Source organism: Lissotriton vulgaris, chromosome 5 (genome assembly GCF_964263255.1).
Source record: "Lissotriton vulgaris chromosome 5, aLisVul1.2, whole genome shotgun sequence".
Classification (NCBI taxonomy): Eukaryota; Metazoa; Chordata; class Amphibia; order Caudata; family Salamandridae; genus Lissotriton; species Lissotriton vulgaris.
In genome coordinates, this window is record NC_141693.1 from 794806855 (window position 1) to 794834128 (window position 27274).

A 27274-nucleotide genomic window follows, 5' to 3' on the forward strand; every position below is an offset into this window, starting at 1 on the left:
ATAACGCAGCAATTGATAGCAGCAAGGCATTCTTTATAAAGTCCTGCGCCACGTTTAACCGCTTGAGCAATAGGTTCCAGTGTCATTCCGGGACGCCGTCAGATTGTTAGATGATAGAACAGAACGCACTGCGTGAGTGCGTGGTTGCGGGGGTCGTCGGACGTGAGATGCAGTAAGTCACTCCAACTCTCTGGTGGTGTGTTAGAGGCAATTTCCACGCAAGCCACCCTTGTCCAGGATACACAGACCGCGGGAGGGAGAGCTGGACACTGAGAGCCACAGATACTACAGGGTGACACCGCAGCTCCCTGGACACCTGCTGAGCTTCAGCTGCACCATGGAAGGTGAGCACGCACACTCACGTGCAGCTACTATATGTGCTTCATTAACACTGTGCTGCCTTTTCTTGTACTTGGTAATTTAAATTGCGTCCTGTCCAGCTTGGGAAACACCCGAGCCTTCTTAGTTTACCGTTAATGAATGAAGATCAATGTAAAAAGTACACGTATTCTATTTCGGGATGCCGTTTTGTTCCTGGGAAGTGCCAGCACTCTCACATAAACCGTTCTAGCGCTTCAAATATGCATATGTTCTCTCCCTTACAAATTGAAGAACGGGCGGAACTCTGTACCGATCAGCACCTATGCATGCAAAGCACTGCAGTAGATCGTTTTTGTGTTAAATTCTGTCTGTCCGAGACAAGGGAACAAGCGCTGGCGCCGCGTGTGCCCTGGGCAGGAAACTTTCAAAGCAACCGCGCGCTTCTGGCTTTGACACCTGCGGACTGGAAGCAGACTGGCGTTATTTTAACATGATATCTAATAACGCATGGAACTTGTGAATTCGAGTGCAGCGCTATGTAAACGTTAATAATTTGAACAGACTCACTCACAAAGTGGTAACGTGTGGGCGCCTGGACCAGACCACAAATCAAGTGATTAGTTCATTGCACTCTGGACCATATCTCCCGCGTGTCGCATTTCTCTCTCGACCACCCCTCCTCTCCCCCCTCCCCCATCCTGCTTTGTAATAGCAAAAAATAACTTAGAACACGCCAGACTTGATATTTGCAGCTAGTTGCGGATGTTCATCCTTTTTCCATTTTCATCCCTGTAATTTCCACTGCTACAATTACAAGCCTCCTAAATTCAGAATTGGAATTCATGTGCCCCAAAAGCAAATAAACATGTGCAGCGCCAAGATGACATGGTAACAGCAGTAGCGTGCTACATAAAAACAAAGCAGCGTAACGTAACGAGCTGTTAGCTACGGCGGGTGTCGCACTGGCTGTGAGAGAGAGGGAGGGGGTCCGACGTCACCCTCCCGGCGTCAGTCTCCTTTGCGTGTTTGGTAATACTTCTGGGGCAGGAATTGAGCGCGTGCACTGCCGAGATGAAAAGCGCGCCAGATATACATTATTACAACGTGGACACTGAACCATTTTCGTAGAATAAGGGAGGCTATGTGCGATGTAAACCGAGAAGCTGACAGGCGCAGCAGGATTTCGAGGAAATAATAGTCTCTTCTTGAAAGTGTGAGGGGCTTGCCACATAAGCAGGCAGGCAGTCATCAGTATTCTGTGCTAAATTCCTGCATGATTTATACTAATCTCAGGGAAGATTGTGCTATAAATTGGCATGACCACCAGCCGTAGCTGCAAAGGGAATGTAACATTCAGGACAGAGGGGCCATTTTCAACTTTTTAGTTCATCCCCACACTTCATTCATCCAAGCACTGTGCAACTGTCCACCATCTGCACCTTCATTCACCCCATGCACTCCACTCACCCATCCAAACTCTCTTAATTAATCTCAAAAGGTATCCCTCCCATCCACCATATGTACCTTCTTCCTTCATCTTCAGCTTTAGTCCATTCGTCTGCACCCTCTTCACCCAGCCCCACACTCTCCATCCACCAGCCACTCAACTTCGTAAGTAACACAGCTATCCGCTGACACATCCTCTGACCAACATAGCTTCTGTCCACATTAAAAGGTCTAAGGGACTGTTCCGTGTTCACAGACCATTTGAGGTTTGTAGTCATCAAGCACTGTGCATTTTATCACGACACAATAATGGGGCATGACAATGCTGGAATGAATGTTTGTGATTCGTTAAATTACAAAGGAAAACACGAACAAGTTCTACTTAAAAAAAAATAATCTAATCAGAGCTAGACATCAGTAAAATAATCTAAATCAGCCTAAACATTGTGCCCTTATTTAAAATGAATCATTTGGTGATGTTATTGAACTGAAATTAAACAGGTTGAAGACGAAACATTTGCTTCTCTTGAAATATAGAGCCTGTCGAGATGTGGTGGAAACGCTTTTGCCATTTGAGAAAAGTTGAAGCGCATCCAGGATATTTTAATGAACTTCTGTTCTAGGTCAGTAGTTTATTTTCTGATGGAGAGGTTGCACATTTCAAAGGAGCTTGCTCTGTTTTCAACTGTTCATAGGGGATCTATACGTACATCTCTTCAGAGGAGGAGATGCGGCTTCATCTCTCTGAAGATCCCCTACCATGCCTTCTTCAGGTTCCTCATTTTAGGGTCGGGCCAGAGAGAGGAACAGACAGACGCGTCTCCTCTTTCCCACCCTCTCTCTCTTCAATTGTCTGCACATGCATGAGCCCAGGCAGCAGTTACTTCTCTTTGAAGGACTTTTGCAATGTTTAAAAGCAATGGTGGCCCTCAACATTTTGAAGAGGTGCATCACTGCGGCAGGTATTGCACAGCGTCATAAGCATGAATATTCAAACCCTTCTCAAGGAGGTTAGCTCTTGTATGCCTGTCTGGAGCAAAGTTACTTAGGCTGTGGCCTGGCTGTTCCAAATAGCCATGGCCTACTAGGTAATGGCTACTCCTCAATGTGCAGAAAACCATAGAAACAACAGGTCTCTGAGTGACAACAAGAAGTAGGACTTTTAGGATATTGACGTAGAATACCAACTAAGTGAGAATGGCGTATGAAAGCACACTTCAATCACTCATCCACTGTACATTTCTCTCATTCTGTTGACCACTAGCTCCAGAGATCTGGCTATAACACACGTCACTCATGCCATACTGTACATGTTGTGTGTTCAATGAAAGCTTTATCCTGTCTGCCCTCCAAGATCTGTTCCAAGACGGAATGGTAGATTGTACTTGCTGCCTTCTGTGTAAGCGGGAAGCATGCTTTTATACTGCCCTGCTGTACTTGTTCTGTGAGGAGGCAAAGGCAGCAATGTTCCTGCCCAATCTGCCTGTGTCCCGTGATAGCAAAAGCTTGCATTGGTGCTACCCTACCTGTACCTGTCCTCTTAAGGAATAAAGTGTGCCCTGTATCTGTCCAAGGTGTTCTTGTTCCATAAAGAAGGGGTGACTGCACTGCTTTTGACTCATCTGATGAAAACACTAAATGCATACTTAATGCGATTGATCCTCCAATTCGTCTAGTAAGGAGACACCTCTGGAAATCATTTTTTCTCACCCAAGCAATTTCAATACAGGTCTAAAAGGGATAATTTTATTGTTGACATAAGGAACATGAACTCAACCATACCAGGGAAGCCCCACATAGGGAACTGTAAAGTCAGTGAACAGTTGTTCTCTCTGATGCTTCCCAGTACTTGATGTGGAACTCACTGGTGAAGCATGCATAGGTGAGGGTTCCTCATCTGATATAAGTACATGAATGTTTGGTAATTCCATAAGAGATTTTTGATGCTTTTTCAGGGGTTTGTACATGTATGTTTGTTGGTTTATAGTTAGCATTCAACAGACCTTTAACTCCCTTCACTCCTTTTTAGGTCTTGCGCGCATTGAGCGGAGCGAGAATTCAAGTGCTCGAAATCCTCGTCAAACCAAGGGCTTCTTGGTGCGGTTTTCATTAAGTTCACGTGAATCACGTGACCAAACAAGCACGCGCATTCACGGCCGCACAGCACGTCAAAGGGCTTCGCCCAGCGTGCGCTCTGCGGCTTCTCCTCCCCTGTCTCTATCACACTTCACTTCCTCCCCCTTCCCCTTCTCTGCCTTCCCTCCGTCTTGTTATTTGTGTCCTGCCGCCTGCTCCTTGCACGTTCTACGGTCAATGTGGAGGTTTCTCCTGATATCAGCGCTGCAAGGATCCTGAATAAATAATCAGCAGCCTAGTGATGTGTGATCCTTAAGCAGCAGAATAAACATGCCTTATCACTGGCTTCCAGTTATGCTCTCCGGCCGGAATATGTGACATTAGGCTTCATTGCTAGAAAACTGACATGACAGCGACTCCCAGTAACAGCAACGCACCGGAGCCACATCAACATTCCTTTGACACCTTTTAATCTGTCTTTAACTCCTTTTGTGGGATAATTCCCAAAACGTTTACCCGTGCTAACTGGTTCACGTGATCTAAAATAATAATTTAAACAGCCACATGCCGCAATCATATATCAACATAACATGGTCAGATAGGAAAGTATGTAATTGTTTTTGCTCTATTCATAAAATGTTCACAGGAATACCACAGCTCCCTGCTTGATTTCTTATCACGATTGTCACTGCTGTTTGAGAGCGCTCATTTTTAAGTGTAGTGGACAACAAACATCCACTCTTGATTGTTTTGCAGTTGTGCACATGTATATATTATATGTAAGATTTTATCTAGCGCCTTGCAGTAAACTATCATCCCGTGGGCAGTTTATGCAATCTGAATGCTAGTATTTTCAGTGCTACAAAAAAAAACTAACAGCGGTTGTAGATGCTACTGTATGTGTCAGAACTGAAACGCCTGTCCTCACAGCTTTCATAATTAACTTTTAATTTGTCATTTCCTAATCCTGTGTGTGGGAGGGCATTCCATGTCGGAAGGGGTGTCTACTCTTTCTATAACAGAATCACGGGGCTGTTTGTTTCCCATTCAAGGTGGTGCTGACTCGCTGTTCCCAACACGTCTAATGACAAGGGTTTTAAGTACTTGTTTTCATAAATTGATGAAAGCTTTGGTCTGTTAAATGCACCTCCACCTTTAACCCTCCTTGTTTTAAATATGAGGGTGACCTCCCACAGCCCCCTTCTCTATTCTCCTCAGTCGAGCCCCTGTAGCCTACTATGCACCTGGTAATACATTTCGTCACGTCTCTTTACACTAATAACACACCTGTGTTTCTTGGCTTCAGTAGTCTTTCCTTTTTTCTGCTTCCCATAGCATTGTGTGCATTGCAGTTTCAATGATTTATGGTCATTGTATTTACTGGATGGTGCTTTGATTCTGGAATGAAAGATGCAGGTGGACATTGATTGGCAGGGTGCAATGTTTCCCACTACTCACTGTGTTGGTATGTGACAGTTTTCACTTCCTGGTTGGCAAAAACTACCATTTGCAAAATAACATGAGCTTAGCAATTTGTAAACATACCTTCTCTCAGTAGTATATGTATTATTTTCTTGGACTGCACCATTGGCAATAACGTTACATAGGTTTTTGGTTTCTAGGTAGTTTATTTGCATGTACCGGGTCCCCAGATGTGCATTCACAGAGAACATTTTGATTGTAGCAGGAACATCTCGAACTTAAGATGCTGTATTTCGAAAAGAACGGTCTAAAGTCTGATAGGAAATAATGGGGGAAAGGAAATATAAATGGCACAGTCCGCTGTACAGTTAGTTTTACATTACAGCTATTCATAATGTCGGGCACAGGATGATAATATACTCGGGGCGTAACGGAGGCCCCTTCAGTGTGGGGCAGGGACACCACCACACCACTCAGGGACACCACCACACCACTCAGGGACACCACCACATCACTCTGGGACACCACCACATCACTCACGGACACCACCACATCACTCTGGGACACCACCACATCACTCTGGGACACCACCACATCACTCTGGGACACCACCACATCACTCGGGGACTCCACCACATCACTTTAATACACCACCACATCACTGAGCACCATAACAGCATCACTCAGCACCACAACAGCACTGTCCTTGCTGGCTAACAACAAGCATTCACATAGCCAATAGGACTCGCATTAGGAAAGTGTAAGCTATTGGCTTTGTAAATAACAATGCTATTAATTTATATATTTTCAATGCCAACACATATTAAAAAAATAATTGTCATTTACAATACCAATAGCTCACACTTTCCTAATGCGAGACCTATTGGCAACGTCAGTGCTTGTTTAGTATGTTAGCTACCTATTTTGAACATGTCTTGTATAAGTCAGAGACTCATATGATGTTTCACCTGTCAGAGCCACCCATACTCCCCTTATTCTTTGTTTTTCGGAATGTTTCCACAAGCTGTCCATGTTGCAATTTTGTTTAGTTGTGAAGTGTGGTGTCAAACTTTGTACTATGTAAAAGACAAAGGGCCTGATTATGAGTACGACAGTCCATAGGACCTCCGTACTTGTGGTAGGGGTGCAGTGGCAGTCGGGGATTGTGTACCTCTAGTCCGACCGCCGAATTCCCAATTCGCGGTCGGACTACCATGGCACTGTTGCAACCAACAGAGATCTATGATCCCTGGCAGTTGCTTGGAGGCTAGGGAAAAGAATATGCTTCACTGTGCGGCTGCGGCACCGCCAAGCATATTACAACTTTCCCCACTGCCAGACTTTTCATAGTGGCTTAATTTCATGGTGGTGAGCCCACCATGAAAAGTGTGATCGTGGGAAAAGAAAGGGAGCCCTACTGTGCCCCCTGTTGCCCTAGTACATGCACAGCATTGACAACACAGTCCATGTTGTGCAGGTACAAGCTGTGGCGCTCCCATTAAGGTGCCTTATGAAAGGCACCGCCATGGGACAACCGTGCCAAATGCCCGCCAGACTACAAAACAACTCATAAACTGGCGAGCAACTGGCGATTGATTTTGGTAGTCTGGGAGTGGGGCGCTGTCATAATAAGGTTCAAAATGATGTGCATTGCCAAACCATGTTTTAAAGCGTAATGTGAATGAAATTGCGAACTCACACAAAATATGTGAAGAGAGACTGACATATAAAACCTGTGGTTTTAGATATGAAATAATCATATTTTAAAAGACTAAAATGCTTTGTTAAATTGTAAAACAAAACCGACATCGGTTCCATGGCATGCATAACACCTTTGGGCAGTTCCGCCATTTTTTTTAACATCACTTTGTCATCTTGGGTTTTTGAATCCAAATTGAAAGTGATGAAAGCAAACCGTAGAACCCACAATCTAACATGCTGTTAGCTGAAAAGCCAGGGATGGCTGATAATACTGTATACCTCTTGAAAAACTTATGAAATGCTAAGTGACATTTAATTTTTGGATTTTTTTAGGTTGAACCTACCAGAGAGCGAAAGCTGTCTTTTGCAAAATACATATTATGGGCTTATTAAGAACGCACAGAGGCTTGCAGCTTTGATTGGCTTATTTCTGTGCTTCCTTTGCTTGTTTTTTTTCGAACTACTGTTTTAATTTTGTTTAAGCACTCCATGATAGTGCATGTGTTTTCCAGCTGTCTCCCTTGTATGCTTCCCCCTTGCTCTTTCTTGCCCATATGTTTCGTTTCTGCTCCTACTCTAGTGTTGTTCTCTTGCCCGAATACGTTTGCCTCACCAACCCTGCCCCCTTAGTCACGCTACGTAGCTCTTTTTCACCTGTGTTCTCTCCCTCTCTTTGCTTCTCCCCCTGCCTGCTTGTTGTTTCTCCCAATCCACCGTGTTACTTCACCACCACCCCATGTTGCATCACCCCTACTCCCAAACCCTTCATAACCCATTCCAGCAGCACGTTCATGCATTTTTTTTTTAAATCGCTTTCATGCTATCTTTTAAAACAGCACTTTTGCTCTACTTTTTTTTTACATTTATGATTCATCTGAGACTAGTAAGTAAAACAAATCTTGTGTCTTTTTGTAGGAATGTAGTTGTGTGTTGAATGCATGTGCACACCTTCAAAATAATATGGCAGTCGCGTCATGGCATTTTTTGTTTTAAGCCATGCTGCACCGCTGCTGCAATGCTGTATAGCATGGCTAACACATTAGCAAAGCCAATAGATCTTACGGGCAATACCAATCCTTGTGCCATATGTGTCAACGTTTTTTACCCATTCTGTGCCTACAGGAAAATGTGCTCATACATATGGCCCCTTGTGTTTCTTGTAGACAATCAGTGTGGGGTAGAGGGCAGAGAAAGTATTTCTAATCCAAAGGTGATCCAAAGGTTTTCTAATCCAAAAATGATATTTTCCTTGCTAATGGTCTATCAATAACTGTCCTTGGAAGACTAAATAGGGTTCTTTACCACAACAATGCAAGCAGCAGCAACTCAACCTGCCCTATGAGACACTGTCAATGAAAAACAATGTGCTTACACCCCACTTGCCAAGCTCATCCTTGGACTAGAGATTAGTGCACTTTAGGAGGAGCGCCTATAAGAAAATTACGGACAAAAAGCATCCATGATGGACCACTCTTGTCTCATGAACAGGCACAATCAGGCACACAAACTCTGGATATTCTGTGGAAAGTACCCTAGCTACATTGCAGGAGTCAATCTTTGAAAGTTCACTCCCCAAGCGAACTAGAGGGTTGGTGTCAGCTGCATGATTTGAGGTGGAGAAGCCCAGTAGGACATTCACCTCTGATACTTGTCAGATATAAACCTCATGCCTGTGAGCGGGAAACTTCCCGGATGTGTCATTTTGACATTTATAGTGTCCAAAGTTACTTCATGTAACTGAATTTCTCAGAGTTAATGCATGAAATGCATTGGCAAAAGTCAGAAAGCAAGTTGGAAACTAGACCTGCCAACTTCTTAAAAAAGTTACAGCGTGCAAGGAGTGGCAGAGCTTTTGAGTGAGTGAGACTTAGTGCTGAGTACAGCCCGAGGCAATTCTTCCTGCCCCCAACAACTCCACGAAAAAAACAAAAGTGCTCAGACCAATCACAACGCTGCATTGCAGTGTTGTGATAGGCTTAGGAGAGGGAGCCTGGAGTCAGAGGCAGGAGAGCATGAGCAGAGACGCGGGACTCAGCAGCAAGGTACTTTTTTTATTCCCTCTCCACGCCACCCCCCCTGTGACACCCCACCAACACCCCTGCGACTCCCCCCACCCGCCCAGTCACCTGCAAGCCATGCCGGCTGCCACTGTATATTATGACCCCCAAGTTCTGTGCTGCACTGATGCAGAAGGGGTCTGTTTGTTTCTTTTTCCCAATTTCAGCTATCACAGTAATTCTAAAAATCTCTGAGTTAGAGCATGTGCTCCAGACATCGGGGCTTTGAATCGCAGTCAAGTAAATGCCTCTTCATATTCAGCTCTTCAGTCAGCAGCACATGCACTAACGGAGATACTTTTTAATTAAGGTATATGTTGTAATGGAACAAATAAATGTGAAGACCTGTTGAGCATTAGAGAAGCACAAAGAATGGGATCATGATATGGCCCCATGCATTGACTTGGAGACATTCCTAGTCATGTTTAAGAACTTTATACACTGCAAAACACAAAAAAGTGCTCACATAAGCACCATTGTTTCATTCTCTGCACTGAGCTGATGCAGAAGGGGTTTCTTTATCCTGTCTTCAGCACATACATGAACTCAAAAATCTCTGCCTGAGTGCCTGGGCTGCAGACAACGCTCTGCGAAAAGACAGTGATCGTGTTTGAAAGCTCTTCAGTTAGCAACACATGCCCTCCCTGGAGATTTTTTGAATTAATGTATGCAGTGTAGATATGGAAAAAATGTGCAGAATCTACAAGCATTGGCAACCCCAATTGGTCCTACAATGTGGGAAAGAAGGAGAAGAGAAATGGTGCAGTGGAGGTGAGGATCAATTTGGGCCTAGTATATGTGGGGTGCTAGAAGCAGGAGCCTGACTGTGTGCGTAATGCCAGAGAAAGGGAATTGGGAGGGGTGCCAAACTTGTTAAGTTATGCAGTTACAGAAGGTGCGAGGAATTATGTCAATGAAAAAGAACAAGTCGGTAGCAGGAAGATATTAGTCTTTAAGCAATATTTAAAAACAATTAGCAACTTTAAATGTCAATGGGAGTACATGTTTTATGATAGGAGAGGTTCGAAGAGCTATGGAAGCTTTCCCAGTGTGTTTATGTCATTCATATAAATGTAGTGAAGTGTAACTAACTAGTTCTTAAATAGAAACGTACCAACTTGTTCACTTCCCAAGCTGATTACCACACTGCCCAGTCCTGCCGCCACTCCACCACCTCCTGATTGTTACCATAATACAGCAACAAAAGTAATATTCTGTTTCTTTACAGTGGTTCATGTCACAACCCTACAGAGAAAAGCTGTGGAGTGCCCCAGGCCTCCTCCCTGAGCCCCACCCTCTTCAACATCTACATGGCTCCCCATTGCAGCCATCGTCAGAAGCCACAGACTCAACATCATCTCCTACGCCGATTAAACCCAGCTGATTATTGCCCTCGCCATTGAACCCACAGCCACCAGAATCAACTTTCACAACAGAATGAAGGTAGTTGCTACCTGGATGCAAGACAGATGCCTCAAGCTCAACTAGGATAAAACTGAAGTACTCATCCTGGGACCCACCCCCTTAGCCTGGGGTGACTCCTGGTGGCTCACACACTAGGAGCCCCTCCCACCCCTAAGGACCACGCACACAACCATGGCATCGTTCTGGACTCCTCACTCTCAATAAAGCGTAATATCAATGCAGTATCCTCATCCTGCTTCCACACGCTCCACCTGCTTTGAAAGACATTCAGATGGCTCCCCACAGAAAGACGGTCACCCACGCACTCATCACCAGTCGACTGGACTATGGCAACGACCTCTATGCCGGCGTCACCCAGAAACAGCGCAGGAAACCACAGAGCATCCAAAACGCCACAGCCAAACTGGTCCTCAACATCCCTGCCATGGCCACATGACACAACAACCTCCAACAACTCCACTGGCTTCCTATCAAGAAGAGAATCATCTTCAAGCTCCTCACACATGCCTACAAGGCCCTCCACGATGCAGGACCAGAATACCTGAACCACTGCCTCTCATTACCACACACCCGTCATACAACTCTGCTCCGCCCAACTCGCTCTGGCCTCCGTCCCACAGATTCACAAGACCAGGTCTGGAGGAAGAATACGCTGCCCCTCCACCTCAGGCAATCTGGTCGTTTACCCAATTCAGGAAGGCCCTAAGACCTGGCTCTTCAATGGAATCTCCACACACAGATGGATCAGCAGCACCACCCATCTCCCAGCACCTTGAGACCCTCACAATTGAGTAGCCGCGCTTTACAAACCCCTGATTGATTGACTGCTGATGTTTCTAAGTGCTATAATTAACAGCTGTTTTCATTGCCCATTTAAATTGTACTCTTTTAACTGACCTTGAAAGAATGAAAGTTAACCTTGCTGAGGGGCAGTCATGATCTGCTGATCACAAGGGATACTGACAATTATGTTTATTCAACAAACTATCTTGTTGGCAAATCTGAAGGCTGTCTTTACTTACCATAAAGCTAGTGTTTATAATGCGAGTAGGAGGCTGAAGAATAGGAACAAATAAAAGCACAATGGATGGAAAGGAGAAAAGAAAATTGGGATAAAAAGACGGGGAGAGAAAAGATCAAGGGATATACAGGATATATAATGAAAAATGACTAAACCAGTATGAAGTGGTGATAAAGCCTGTGAGTGTTGAAGAGAGGCAGGAAAGAACAGAGGAAGCAAACAGAAGAATGGAAGAAGTGATGGATGTAGGAGGGAGAGGGTTTGAGAGTGAGAAGGCAGGGAGTGGAGAGGGATGAATGTATTCGAGTGTGCATTCCGCCCTTCTGCCCACTTCTGAGTTATGAGTTTAGCTAACGACACTGTGTCACTTTTGAGTGTGAATGGCTAAGTAGGTGTCGTGCCAACCGCAGTATAATGACTGAGGTCCTTAAACACCTGTTTCTGTTTGTCCAATGGCTTTTTCTGTAATAAGTCAAGTTAAGCCCCAGGTTCTGTGATTTTCTGTTGCTCACTTATCCTATTCCTCATTTCACAAGACCTTCCCTCAAGTGGCTGAATGAGACTTTCTCATTTGATCCTTGTGCCTCCTTCTTTTATTGCTCGTCGATTTGCTGCCTTAGCTCCACTAGAGAAGGAAATGTCACACACTATGCATTAGCCAACAAATACCTCATCACCCGACTTATCATTGGTGACTATTGGTGCCACACCATCCTGGATTGATTTGAAGAAACTGTGTGTGAGATGAAAACCAGTAGAAGTAGCAGCCGTGGCCATTAGGGAAATGTCGTCTGGATAACAATAAAGTCCTGTTTGAAAGAGAAAAGGGGAGATGTAGCGTTTTCAAATGTGCATAAACAGATCCTCACTTCCTCCAAACAAAAAACATGCCCCGGAGCAAGTTAAATTTTGCATTACATTCTAGGAACTGTTGACTTATTTATCTACCAAGAAATAAACTTCACACATTTAGGTGCTTGTTTAAGTTCAAAAATGCAAAAAGAAAAAAAAAACGATTTCATTCTGTGAAGTCAGTCAATCGGCTTTTGATTTTAAAAATTATTTATTTAGATTTGCTCGATTATGAATATTCAAGTATGAATGCCGTCTAACAGTACAAAACTAGACTGTAACATAAAACCTGACTATCTCCCTTGTAGTGGCCACGCAGGGGCTGTAAAATATTTCAGTGACCAACAGCGGAGGAGTGCCACCCTACTCGTTTTAAGAAGTGTAACCAAAGGAAAAATAAAATGATAATAACTCTAAGGGGCATATTAGCAACAACTTGCAATAATTATCGCAAACCGCGCTTAGTGCGTTTTTTTTTATCGTCTACTATCGCTGGATTTTATCGCAGAGATAACGCAGTATTACCAACGTTTATCTCCACAGCTATAAAAAATCCATCTATAATGCGAGATTTCCAGCGATAAAAATCCTATCTCTAAGGAAAATCTCACTAATAGGCAGGTGGGGACTTAGCCATAGAATCCACCTCCCATTGACTATTATGGCTAAATCAGGTTTTTACCAGGTGTTAAAAACCTGGTGCTAACCACGGTTAGCCTGCGTATTTTTACCGCATCGCGGGTATTGCTAATAGACTATAGCTGTGTTAGCCACTGATTTCAGTCGCTACCAGTTTGGGTACGGCCACTTTGCATGTCATTAGCGATAAATATCGCTGACATGCAAAGCGGGCCCCAAACTGGGCGCTATGGCCTGGAAGCTGTCGCTAACTGCTGTTAGCAACAGCTTGGTAATTGGGCGATTAAAAAATCACTAAAGCGGCAGTAACGCCCTTGCTAATATGCCCCCTAGTTATTATCATTTTATTTGTACCTTGTTGCAGCTGCTTCGCTAGCTGAGAGAGCAGGGGAGCAGATTAGTGGTTTGTACTCCCTAACGTGGACATCTCGTGCCGGCCAAACATACATTCTCACATCGCCTGTTCTCCACCCAGTCTGCATTACAGCCTGGGTGGAGAACATGCCCAGGCGCCCAGTCCTCTTCTGAGCGCCAAACCACAGTGCTCAGACCAAACACAACACTGGTGTGATTGGCTTTGGAGAGCCTGGGGTTTTACCTGGGTGCTCTGTTCCTCTTCCGGAGACGACGGTGGAGAGAACGGCGAGACTTAGCAAGACACGGCGATGAGGTAGGGTTTTTTTTCTTTAACTCCTCTCTTCTCTGCCCATCCACCCCTGATCTGTGCCAGTCACCACTGCAGTAAGAGGAGGGTGCAGACAGTTCCTGCCAAATTCTCACCCCACCTCATATTACCTCCAGGAATGGGGCAGGTTCATATAGAGTAATAGTTTTTCCAACCCAACAGATACAGCAGTTGGCTCAGCAATCACATAAGCAGCAACCCCTGCACTGGCCTGCTTGGTCTGGATAAACATAAATCTCATACCACCATGGAGGCGTTTAGCTAGTGCTCACCGCTGACCTAGAACGCACTACTCCCAACGGCTTCGGAACAGTGCAGGCAAAGCTGCCTTTTCTTATCAGCTCTGCAAGCATTAACTGACTGGGAGGCATAAGGGCGAATAAGGGGATAAGAACAGAAGGGAATGGGGGAGCAAGTCATGAGGACTGGGAGTATGATGATATGAGAGCAAGAGGGCAGGGTTGGGAGAAAGAGAGAAAAGGTACAAACAGGTGAAAGAAGGAGGACTTCGATGAGAGCAACCAGATGCAGGCACAAGAGGGGAATGAGGGAGGACCTTGCTCTCCCCTTTAGTGCTATAAGTGAACTGCTACAGAAATGTGAAGATAATCAAGCATTTGAAAAGCTAATAGGCCCCGCCATGAAAAAGCATTGGCTAGGCTTTTGGCTTTGACAGTGCTTATTACTGATGCTGAACAGCATTGTAAAATAAGAAAAAATATTTTTGTTGAAAAACCTGTAAAAAAGGAATAAAAGTGGCTGGTCCCATAGTAATGATATATACATGTGCATGCATTAATATTCAAGGAGCCAAAGCGTCATTATGCTGCAAGAGCTAATTCTTTTTTTACTTTACTTTTATGTTTCACAATGGTGGACGCCCATGTTCGAGGTGGAATTTAAATGTAAAAAGTGAAAAAAACAGATATAGAGAAAGGAGCAACCAGGTATCAAAATTACAACTTCTGGTCCCCCCTAAAAAGAAAAAAAATAACATTAAAAAATCAGGAATTAGAGAGGCAGGAAAGCAACGTAGGAAGGGAAGGTAACTCAGTGTTGCCAAAATGCAGAACGCAACTGTGAGCAGGGAGGGATGGGAAGCAAGAGAGAAGCTGGCAGGTGTTGGAGCTTGGGCCCAGTGAAAGAGTTCTCTCCAAAGGGGTGACCTTTTTAGCAGCGCGAGTGGTAACAAGAGTGGTTAACATCTAATTTTAGTGCAACCAATGACAATAATCCATCCAACAACTTAATCTGAGTTTAGAAGAGTTTAAATATAAATTTAGAAACAAATCAATGTAGGCCAATCTCAACATAATCATATAAAAGCACAGAAAGACCAAGCTAAGACCAAATCTGCTGAAGAGATTTACCCTATTTAATACAAAGCAGATGACTAGCTCTATGACGATGAGGCAGTTGATCATGAAAAGGAATTGAATATTACATTTCATCTGATGTATCTATTTAATAAGCATAAGTCAGCTATCCCTTCCTAAATTTTTATAAAAGGCCCTAAACTAAAAGCCTTCAATAAGGGTGAAATCAGAAAGGTGTCGGCTGTCGGAGTCTTAAGTAGAAGAAACTCCAACCATGGGTCAAGTAGCATAAGGCCACACAAGCAGAAGCATACATCTACTCTCTGTGAAAACCTAAGATGACACTCCCTTTCCTCGCTTCTTCCAGCATAAAATATCAATTGTAGTCAGAGTAGACAATCTCGTGTGATCTTTGCCAGTGAATTTCCATAGCTCGAGTACAACGTGATACTTTCACCACCTTTCCCACATCGATAAATTGCACCTTTGTATGTCCTTGGTCATTCTGCTCCTCTTCCATGACAACTCACTTCCTTGCTCGTTACTGCGTGTCTCTTTGCCAACTTCGTCTTCTCATATCTTGCTATCTGAGAAAACAAAACCCTTCTGTGCTACCTAATGAGGCTTCCCCTCTCCATACCTGCAGCGGAAACAATATACAGGTATACACATTTTAAATTAAAGGTTAAATACAAATTACTAGTTAAACTCTAAACGTGAGCATGGACCAAATTGTTTCTTGAGGCCCACTCTAATCAATTTAGTAGTGCACAGGGTTACAGAATAAGTGCACATATCTTCACTCACAATAAATGCAGCTCCTTATTAAATGTATAAATTGTAAAGAATTACGAAGATGTCACTCTAACTGCACCAGCATGAAATAAATTCTTATTAGACATATAAATGTTTAAACATTAATTTACACATATTCAAATGTAATGACTTCACAATGGGACACATCTATGTTAACGTATCCTGTCACATTAATAAGTAAGTGTCACATAAACTTCTATTCATGGCCAATTCATGTGTATGTCACCTGGAATACTTTAAATATGCAATACCCAACTTCCTTTTATATAGTTAAATACACACAATATATTCAAGTACTAACTATGCATGAATATGATGCACTCCTTCGATATCTCAGGTGGGATAAAGATTACGCTTCTCTACAGGGATGGAACAAAAACAACAAAAATGCAAAAAAAGTCAAGCAAGCCATGACCCCCATGGAGTGCTGAAAAAAATGTTTCCTGAAGTTAGTCATGGAAGTTTCCTTTTTTTTTAAAAAAAATTCTTTTTTTTTATTGAAAGTTCATGACAATAGTATATCCAATAAATACAAGAAAAACACATTGATACATAGAGACAAAATAAGTATACATCAAAGATATTAAAGAACAGGTAAGAAAAACCGATAATGTAGGAAAAGTGATAATATATCTGTGGGGGACAGGAAGAGTAATAATATATCTGTGGAGGACAAGAGGGAATTTCTACTTAGGTACTAAGAACTGAGGCACGTAATTTTCGACCGCCTCCATGCTGCAACGGGCGACCACAGCCTTAGCCCCATATCCCTGGATTTCACTCCCTTCAGTGCATACAGCTCCGATTCGATGTTATGAATCCCGAGCAGCCTACAGATCCACATCTGAAAGGATGGGGCATCAGAGTCTTTCCATGCAGCAGCAATTAATATTCTAAAAACAGCTATTGCTAAAAACACAAGTGCCTCAGCCTCGATGCTTAAACCCTGTTTGGCGTCAAACCCGAATATTAAAAGTGTAGGGGATAGGTCGATCTTGACAGCTAGCAGCCCCTCTAAAAACTTTGCAATTTCGTTCTTAATTGGCCCTAGCTTTTCACAGCTGCAAAACATGTGAGGCAGATCCGCAGGGCCCTTACCACATCTAGGACAGTTGTTATCCACTCTCTTACCCCAATCATACAGTTTTGCCGGTGTATAGTATAAGTTAAATAGGGTTTTAAAATGCTGTGCTCTTAGGTTTGATGAGCGTAAAAACCTTTTATCCATAAGGATGGCTCTATCCAGATCAATATCGGGATCGTTCAGTTTCCCAGCCCAGGTAGCCTCTGTCTTGAGCATATCATCCGGCAGAGTTCCCAAGAATATTGCATATATTTTCCTTATACGGCGACCGCCACCCTTCAAATAATCTAATAGTATACATTCTTTTGATATATCTATCACAGGTCTTTTGGATTTAATTGTGTTAGTCAATTGTATATATTTGAAATCTTGAGGGCCTTGAAGTGAATATCGTGTCTTTAGAAGTTCAAGAGGCCTCAGAACATTCTTTACCATAACTTGACCCAATGTAGTGATTCCCTGCATTTCCCAATGTCTCCAAGAACCATCTCTGCTTAAATGCGGGAATAACCCTGATTTCCAAAGCAGAGTATGTTTATTAAACTTAGGAATACTCTGGTTCTTTTGTATTGCCAGCCATACCACCCGGATATCTTCCAATATTTTGTAGCCTGGGGATTTGAAGTCATGGAAGTTTCCAGTCATCCAATCAAAGGATGGTAAAGAAGATGTGCTGTGATAGAAGGATAAATACAAGAAGAGGACAGAAAACCACTGAAGCAAGCAAATGAGATTAACAAGAAGTCAAGCAGTGCCAAGCAGTGGACATAACATACCCAAAGCCCACTTAAAGCACTGGTATTGTATGGAATAGGTCTTCCAACAACAGACAGCTAATGCTGTCTGTAGGCGAGACCTAAATAGTAGTTCCCATGCGGCACTGCAGGAAGACACTCCTCCAGTCAGTAATTATGTGACATGAAAATGTTCCCGAAGTGGGCCAAACTCAAGAATAGAGAGTATAGTCACAGAATCAGGAGTATGTAGTTGAAATGGACAAGAAGGTCATCCAAACATGAGCAAAGGAAAGAGCCAAAGCCCAATCGAAATGTTTGTTGAAGTATCCATTACCATGCTGTCATCTACATCAAAGCTGTCTGTATCGAGGCAACAGAAAGTTCCAACTGACACTTGGGATGGCAGTAAGATGTATCATTACAAATGAGGACATTAAAATGGATGGGGAATCAGGTGGTTTCAGTTTGCAAAGACTAGCCTTGGAGGAGAGTGGAGGGAGCAGGGTTGTTCCTTTTGGTCATAGGGGCCCTGAATACTCCAAGATCCTTAGGCCTTGGGTTCATTGATAGATCTTTTCTCACTGGGACGCAGAACCCTTTGAGTATTGCTCTGTAGTCCTTACCGCAAGGGGTGGAGGTTTTACTTTTGGGGCTTGGTAGTGCTGGGGGCAAGAGCGATGTCCAGGCAATCACAGATGTTTGTGAGAAAGTTCTTCTGTCCAACTTCTCTTCAGTGTGTTCTGTGTCATGACCTTCTCCATAGGACAAGAGGGTGTCTGCATAGGCCTTGAACCAAGAAATTTGACGTGTCAGAATTGACCATTTGTAGTATGCCTGACCATGTGCTCTTTAATGTTCAGTGAAATTTATTACACTTTTTTTTGTCAGAACACCATCACCAATTGGAATTGGTGACATCTTGGCTCACCTACTCTTACTCATGTGGTCATCAGCCTTTCACAAGGGAGCTTCATTGTTGAAAGCTTTTTTGGCGATGCACTCAAAGCATTTCCCTGAGTGGAGTGGGGCCTGTATGTTAAAACTCGTTCTGGTACAGCCCAGGGGTGACTTTCGATGTCAGTATTGGGTGATATCATAACACAACATGTGTATTTGTAAAGTGGCTCAGATTAACAGATGTTGTTACCCAACTCTGTGGTACTCATTTTATAAAGCAAACACAAGGTGATGATGGACGGAGCCCTGAAACTTTTCAGACACTCACCCCCAGTCACAGATCTGGGTTGAATCCATCATCGTTCTTTAGCTCACTTTGGCACCCCAGCTCAAACACAGCCATATGAAAATCAGGCCTGACCCTGTGCATCATGGGAACAGTCCAGCCCAAACTGCCAAGCCATGTCTTCACTGGTTCGGAAACAAACATCCTGGGACCGGTTTCTGGCTAACAGCCGTTATCAGTCAGCTACCTTGAATCCAGTGGCAAAGTGAGCAAGGGACCCACGTCTGGGCATACCCTGCCAACTTAGGGTGAACAAAGCAAAGACAAGGAGATCATTTTATAAAAATCAGAAGGATGAAAGCCTGAGTGGACCACCTGGGATTTGAACCTCTCACCATGAGGTCAAACACAGGCCCTTACAGTGGATGCATTATTCCACTAACCCAACTGACCCACTTCAGTTACCAACACCATTTTGTCAGTCATGCAGTGGCATTATCCCATGGATCACCCTCTGGCACTTCAGTTAGCTGAATGTTTTTTTTTTACTTTCCTGTATATTTAATACAATATAGACTTATTATTTGTGGCTTCTTCCTTAGAGTATGCGGGCTGCAAGTCACTCCCCCCCCCCCCATTAGTGGACCATTGCTCTTTGAGCTGTGGGCTTTGCACCCCTACTCCATTTTTGATTGTTGAAGAATTTGACAAAATATTCTTTAAATATTTTGAACATCTCCTGTACTTGGCAATTCATTTTTCTCAGTAGGCAATTATGACTCAGCAACAGCTGTGTGGCATCTTAATCCTTCAGTATTGTGTTCCTGGTCTGAGTCACATTTCTTATGAATTATCTTGCTCATTCTCTCAGATGGTTCCCTCTTGTTTGCTACAGACATGAACTCAATCTTAATAAGCACAACCCATACTTCTGATAGTTCAGGACTCAATGCAGAGATAGAATGGATGTAGGTTGACTGCATGTTTTTTTTGACACCATAGACATAGTTGTGTGGTTTTGCCCTCAACAACTATTTGGACCTGTTAACTCAATTGTTTCTTTCCATGAAATTAATTGGTGTATGAGTAGCTCACAATGCTGCATAATTTAGGCCTGGTCCACTTGATGATTGAGAAGAGTGTGAGTGGAATGGTAGGATCTCCAGTGAGGTGAAGACGTAGGATCAGGAAATCACAGTGGTTGTTTGTCAGAATATTGAGGTCAGACGTAACGTACAAAAATAGTGAATGAGGAATATCATCTATTTATAGTCTGCCCAGTGCTTATCTTTTGTATAAAAGATTTTTAAAGGGTTAAAATACAGCTTGTGATCTAAACTGTGATCTTAAGGTGCTATATCCTTCAGTACCCCTCACTCACCAATGGTGAGTATTGGTCAGACAAAATAGACAAGTCTGGAACATGTGTGCAAGGGTGGGGTTCAAGATATTTAGCACGTGTGGTACATTTGTCCCAGCAAATCAGTGCCGGAAGTGCTGAAGTGGTTTTTAAAACCTTTGTGTCTCAGATATAGTGCAGTTTAAATCAACGATCTGATTGCCCTAGCAAGGTCACCCCCAGATGAATTTGTGTGCCACAATTTGTATACATTTTTTAATTCGTTTTTACCAATGTATTACCATAGAGACTGCCTTGTGTTCAATATTTCTAATTAATTATTTATGACTATATATTATTGATCTCTGGCAAGATCTACATCAACAAAATTGATTCAAGTTGCAGGATGGATACATGCAGCTATCCTGCTCCAGCAGCAGTGAGTTTGGAGCTATAGTGTCCTATCAGTGGCATCTCTTGGAACTTGAAGCCTTTAGAGATTTGGGTGTATTGCTCCCTCTGGCAGCTTTAATCTTTAGCATTAGTGGCCTCTCTAGGCTTGGTATAGTAGGTACAATGGTATGACAGGTGTGACCACTGGATGATATTGGCCATGTAGATGAATCTGGCATATATGGCCCTAGGGCAGATGAAGGCTTACATTTGGGCACTGATGGAGTGCCCAAGCTCCATAATCGTCAGTGGCCACACCAGTACCTCATCTACAGCAGGCTGCTGATCTCACTTGATGTTTCTGTAGAAGTTTTTGGAGGAGGCTTAATGTGTTTCACAACTAAATCTATTTTACGAGATAAGAGGACCCCCTTTCACAATGACTTACTCCTCATTTCGTTCCCTGTCTATCTCTCACACCCTCTGGCTATTTCCACAGTGGTGGTATTTATACTGGTCTCTCTTACTGGAGAGCCAGGTACACTCCTTCCTTCTCTCAGTAGGCAGACAGGCTTGTAGGTCATGGGCAGACCCTTAGCTCCTCAAGTAAAAAGTGAACATTTCAAGCAAAGTCCCCTACCCAATAGAATACCAGCTGTGGCACAGATGCCTGCTTTGGTCACAGAGTTGTTCTTTGAGTACTTTAAGAGCATTCCTTTAGTTGGTCATGAAGAATATGGACCTGGAACAAAGTGGGGTGGGTTAGGTTCCACTTATGTACATATTTTCCCAACAGGGGATTTGGATGCACCATCTAAAGTTTCAGAACTAGTTTGGACTGGTTCAGTTTCAAAAGTCATTGTCAGGTTTCTCCTCAGACAGAGCCTTTGCGCAAGATAATGGCACTCATAGCAGGCGGCAATGCCCCAATAGGGATATCCAAAATAAAGGCACAATGAAGCGTGAGATCTCTGCACCTGAGGCAGTATTTAGGGACAGAAAAAAGGAGAACTAGAAATTGAACAGAAACTGCAGTCTCATCCTTCAGCCCTGCCATCTAGCAAATGGCAGTGCTGAGTAGGAACTCATCAGCAGGCCTTTGCTAACAAGGTGCCCCTTAAAATTTTAAGGTGAGCCCTGTCTCTATCCTCCTCCTCTTCAGCATATGAGTTTCCACCCTCCAACAAAAGAAATGCAGCCAATACACTTCTACTTTTTGGGGAAGCAGCGTTCACACTAACTTTGGTGTCATGCTAAATTTCAGGCATCCAAAATGGGGCCCACCGGTCCAAGTACTCTCACCACAGACTTCCCATACCTGCACTTGATATGTACACAGAATGTCAGCAAAAGGATCTGTGGTTCATATAATAGTGAGAATTTACATCAGAAAGGTCAGGAGACACAGGTCACACTAATAATTCACAAAAATGTGTTATGTTGTCACCTCACCTTTGCTTTATATGATTCCATCCAGATCATAGCCCTATACCTGCATTGATGGCACTCTTGGTGCACCCCTCTAGGTCCAGTTTTAGACCTAGGCCACAGTGCATATGCTAATTGGTGTGATAATTGGGCTGAAATAAAAGGTCAAGATACCAGTTTCACACACTGCTTGCAAAAAGGGCATGGTACACGCCACACAAAGGACATTTCTGTTCCAAAATTATAAGATATCCCTTATGTGTGCCATAGTCTTTTTTCACTGCTAACATGAAGCCATCCCTTACTTCCCCATAATGTGGGCCTGACACAATTGATGAGGGGGAGATGTGTGTGGGGAAAGGCTGCAACTATAGGGGTATTGTGGCACAAACTCATGGCACAGTGATTATATGTCTGAATTTTGCAGTCAATAATATCACCAGCAAAAATATTGAATGCAGAATATCAACTAGCACTAAATCATCAAGATATGCATATAGATAGGTAATTTTAGATTTACCACACTTAACTCCACATATATGTACCTTGAAGATATATATATATATATATATATATATATATATATATATATATATATATATATATATATATATATTTATCACCTACTGGCGGTCGCCAGTAAGTAGTTATAGTTAGGACCTAGTTTCGATAGGAAATCTGCAACATTCTATTTGGAATAACTTTGGCGCCGGTCAATGAATCTTCGCAAAATACTCCAAGAAGATGGTCTGCTCCGCTCTGCTCCTTCCCTGAAAGTTTGGGGGTGATTCGTCAAGCGGGGGCCGAGAAAATAGGGGGGTTCCAAAACGTGTTTTCCCCATGCTATTTTCCATAGGGACCTTTAAGACGGGCTACAGCCCGAACTGTTGAACGGAATTACACGAAATTGGGCAGAGAAGTAGAGTTTGGTTCGCAGATGACGCTTTTTGTGAAATGGTAAATTAGGGGTGGGCGTAGTTCGCGAAGTAGCGGTACGCAAAGCTACAAGAAGTGCACTTTGCACTACGCGAGCTACGCGTAGCACTTCGCGAACTGCGCATTAGCATTTTCGCACTGTGCAAGATGTCGTTTTCAAAGATTGCGGGCAAGCATCTGGCACTGTGCAATCATTGAAAACGGCATCTTGCAAAGTGCGAGCTGTACTTTTCTGCCGCTCGAGTAGATTTTTTCTCTAGCTGCAGCTTTTTCAATACGGACTGGTAGTTTCTCATCACGAGCGGTCACGAGCATGCGCAACCACTCGCAATGAGAAACCTGACCTCCCCGCATTGAGAATCACGCCGGGAGGATTACTTTCCATGCTCGCGATCGCGAACAAGGAAAAAGTCTTGCGAAGATGTCATTTTGCTTGCTCGCGGTCGCCAACGTGACGTTGAGGACCGCGAGCAAGCAGAAAATGAGCGCTGCACTACGCTACGCATATTTGCACTGTGCTACGTGCAGCTCACCGAGTGCGAAGTTGCGCAAACTTTGCAAACTACGCGAGCGTAGCGTAGTGCTTTGCCCAGGGTTAGTGTAAATCCATGCAGTAGTTCCTGAGAAAATTAAAAGTGAAATCATAGATATATCAAGAATTGCACAAAAGACGCAAAGGGGGCAAGGTAGACACACCCTAACCCCCTAAGACTGCTCAGGGGGTCCCACAAAGACCTCCAAGGCCTAAAAAACTATATTTTTTTTTAAATCGCGGCATGCGTGTAGGATACGCGTATGGCGTGGAAAAAAAAAAGAAAACCTGAAGCCTCCTTTAGTGCTAAATAGCCCCCGGGGGGCCAAGTCCCGGGGGCAATGTAGTTTATTATAATGGGGGGCCCAGAGGGGCCCCCCAGCCCCAGGGACCGCCACCCCTGGGTCTTTTAAAAAAAAAATATATGTGCAGTGGGGCCTCACTGGCCCCCACAGTAAATGTACATGTATATGTGTGGGGGGGCTCTTAGGTCCCCCCAGCCGCTTTTTTTTAAATGGTGTAAATCCGTGCAGTAATTCCTGAGAAAATCAAAAGTGAAATCATAGATATATCTATAGACGAAGTACCGTCTGAGGATTATACGCGTACCACTGCGAGCACGAGCTGCATGCTACTTGGTTGTCAACTGTTCGCCAACACTCCAAACCAGGAAGTGTTGGCAGCCATCTTGTGTCTCGGTAGAACAGAGGCACAAGAAAAGAGAAAAAGAAGTGCACAAAAGATGCAAAGGGCAGGGTAGACACACCCTGACCCCCTAGGCCTGCTCAGGGGGTCCCACAAGGACTCCCAAGGCTAAAATTTTAAATCGCGGCATGCGCGTAAAAAATAAAGAAAACCTGAAGCCTGTTTTAGTGCTAATTAGCCCCCGGTGGACCAAGTCCCAGGGGCAATGTAGTTTATTATAATGGGGGACCCAGAGGGGCCCCTCTGCCCCGGGCACCACTACCACGGGGATTTTTTTAAATATATGTGCAGCGGGGGCTCATGGCCCCGCAGTAAATTTAAACGTATATCTGTGGGGGGCTCTTAGGTCCCCCCAGCCCCGGGTACCTCCACTCCCCGGGGCTTTAAAACATTAATTAAGGTGGGGGGGGGCTCTGAGGTCCCTTCAACCCCGGGGAGCGCCACTCTCCTGGGCTTTAAAATATTAATTGAGGGGGGCTCTGAGGTCCCCCCAGCCCCAGGAATCGCCACCCCCTGGGGCTTTAAAATATTAATTGAGGGGGCCAAGGCCCCCCAGTCCAGTGGATCGACACCCCCCGGGTCTTTAAAATATAAATTGAGGGGGGCTCCGAGGCCCCCCCAGCTCCGGGGACCGCCACCCCGGGGCTTCTTGAAAGTATTGGAGGGGGGCCATGTGGCCCACCTCCTGGAGTCCAAGATGGACCTGGGGACCCCCACCCCCCAGTTCCATTCCCCTGCTGTGTCCCGAGGTGCACAGCCCCGGTATACTGCTGTTTGGAATGTCTGCAATGTTTGCAATGTCAGGGTGGGAGCCTCGCGGCTCCCACCCTGACATTGGAAACTGCTTTCCTATTAGGAAGAGAGAACTCTCTCTTCCAAATAGTAAAGCAGATTGCTTTTTCTCAGGGGGAGCAGCATGTTAGTTGTTTGGGTTTTGAAAGTGAGGAACAGATTTCACTGCTCTGTCTTTCAAAATTCAAGCTAAGTTTGTCATGGGAGGGCGGGAGCCGGAAGACTTCTGCCCTCTCATAGCAAACAGCAGTGTCCCAGGGGTAGGAACCCCGGAATACTGCAGGAACCGGCTCTGGCCTGGGGTCTCCAGGGCTGTCAAGGGCACCAGGCGGAGGGCCTCGCAGCCCCCCTCACACAATAAAGAAATCTCTGGGGGGTCATTGTTCCCGGGGTTTGAGGGGCGTCATTGAGGCCCACACACTTTTAATTTTGTAGGTAGCGGGGGCCTTGGACACGAAAGTGGTGCAAGGGGGTTGTAAATCTGGTATAGTGTTTTGTTTTACTTTGCTTTCCTTTCTGTCTTGTAGAGGATCTAGGGTAAATATAATGACTTTTGTACAGCCAGTACCTTTCAACCCTACCCCCAAACTGCTTTCTACCTGTTACCATAGTAACAGTTCATGTAACACTTACGTGAGCATAGAGGTTACAAGTTCACCACACTATGTTGATAATGGCGTTGTACTTTTAAAGTTTTGGATTGGTACAGTTAGTTATAGCTATAGACTCTGGTACAGATCTGGTAAAGTGTTAGTCACAGAATTATACTTCAAATTATAAATATCATTTCCATTGGGGACCGCAACCCCCCCCCCCCCCAAAAAAAAGAAGTGTATATTTTTTACATTAACTTTTATTAAAACAACAATAAATAACTGGAAACGCAACTTAAAGATAACAATACAATAAAGAACTAGAAACATAACTTTAATAAAACAATATAATAAACAAAATGTGATGTGGACTCCAATAGACGTATGGTAGGTAATCTGAAAAACAAAAAAGAAAATTAGTGTTTAAAATTAGATCGATATGACTAAATGAGGTCAAACATTACAAGTCAAGATAACACTAGGATTTTACGAGTGCAGTGTGCCTGATACATTTCACTTGTGTTATAGGGTCGCATTGAAGCGGTGTCTGTATGGAAGTGCCTACTGCGTCAGATTTAAACTACAGATCAACAGGTCTTTAAAATGATTCAGAGATGAGACAGCATTAGGTGAGAGATCAAGTCATGATGCAGGACAATATTCTGTAGGGCTTATTTACAAGAGTCTTGCACCACTTTTGTGTTACTTTTTTCATGTTGAAAGTGATGCAAAAGTGGCGCAAAGGGTTTGTAAATAAGCTCTTTTATTTCTGATGCATTTGATTGGAGGCATTGTATATCTAGGCCGCTCTGCTTACCTTGTGTAAACACTGTGGCCAGCAGAATTCACAACTTCAACTTAGCTTTGGTTCTAGATGTCAGAGTAGACAGCAGCATCCATAAGTTTAAAAGAGGAAGAGAAATGATGTGAAAGAGAAAGTTATAAATGGAGCTGTTAATACCGGATAAAATATTCGTAGCTCACCTTTTGCCTCTGTTGTGTGTCTAAGCACGTGCTGGTTTATAGTGCATCCTCCAGTTTAGTGATCTTAAAGATAGAATATAGACTTTGTAATAGCATAATACATACAACTGCACACGTATATTTTCACTTTATTTATTTGTATACTCAGGATAATGTATTTTTTTTACTTCCACTGTAAGGAGGTGTTTGTGCACTGTTTTTCTTCCAAAGTAGTATATATCATACACTCCCACTGCAAAGCGGTGAGTTCTCTATACTGCAGGGCAGATTTACAAGCTCCCTGCACCACCAGTACGTCACTTTTTGTGACATACTGGTTGCGCAGGGGACTCCTTTATATTTACGAGGGGAAAAGCCACCCTGCGTGACTTTTCCTCTCCTTGTAAATATGGCCCCTTTACACGCAGCACTTTGCGGTGAAGGGGCGTTTCATGGGTGTTGCTTTGGTTGTTCCCACGCAACACCCATAGAACAAGAGATATTGTCCAGATTTACGAGAAATCGTAAATCTGGAGATGCATCTGAATGCTACGTCACCCTAGAGGTGGCGTAGCAAGGTGCAACGAGGACAAATGTTTTAATTTCTCCTCGTTTTTTTTTCTCTTTCAATGCGTGCTGCATTCTACACATGTATTGAAAGAGGAAAAATGCCTTTAGTGATTATTTTTGTGCGGGAAGGTGCCTTTTCCTGCACAAAAACAATCTCTCCTTGGTGCAGGCATATTTGCACCATGGTGCAAGGGTGCCTGCGCCGGCGCATGGCAACTGTTTGTGCGCCAGCGAAGGGGAGA

General features: G+C 43.8%; 1 protein-coding gene across 1 annotated transcript in view; it reads left to right on the forward strand.

Moving 5' to 3' along the window:
* Nucleotides 1-243: 243 nt before the first annotated feature.
* NPFFR1 (neuropeptide FF receptor 1) overlaps nt 244-27274 on the forward strand; it is a 1604207-nt gene continuing 1577176 nt past the window's right edge. Inside the window, exon 1 of the mRNA XM_086920211.1 lies at nt 244-344. Within this exon, the coding sequence (XP_086776337.1) occupies nt 338-344 (7 nt within the window). The 5' untranslated portion in view covers nt 244-337. The remainder of the gene's footprint in view (nt 345-27274) is intronic.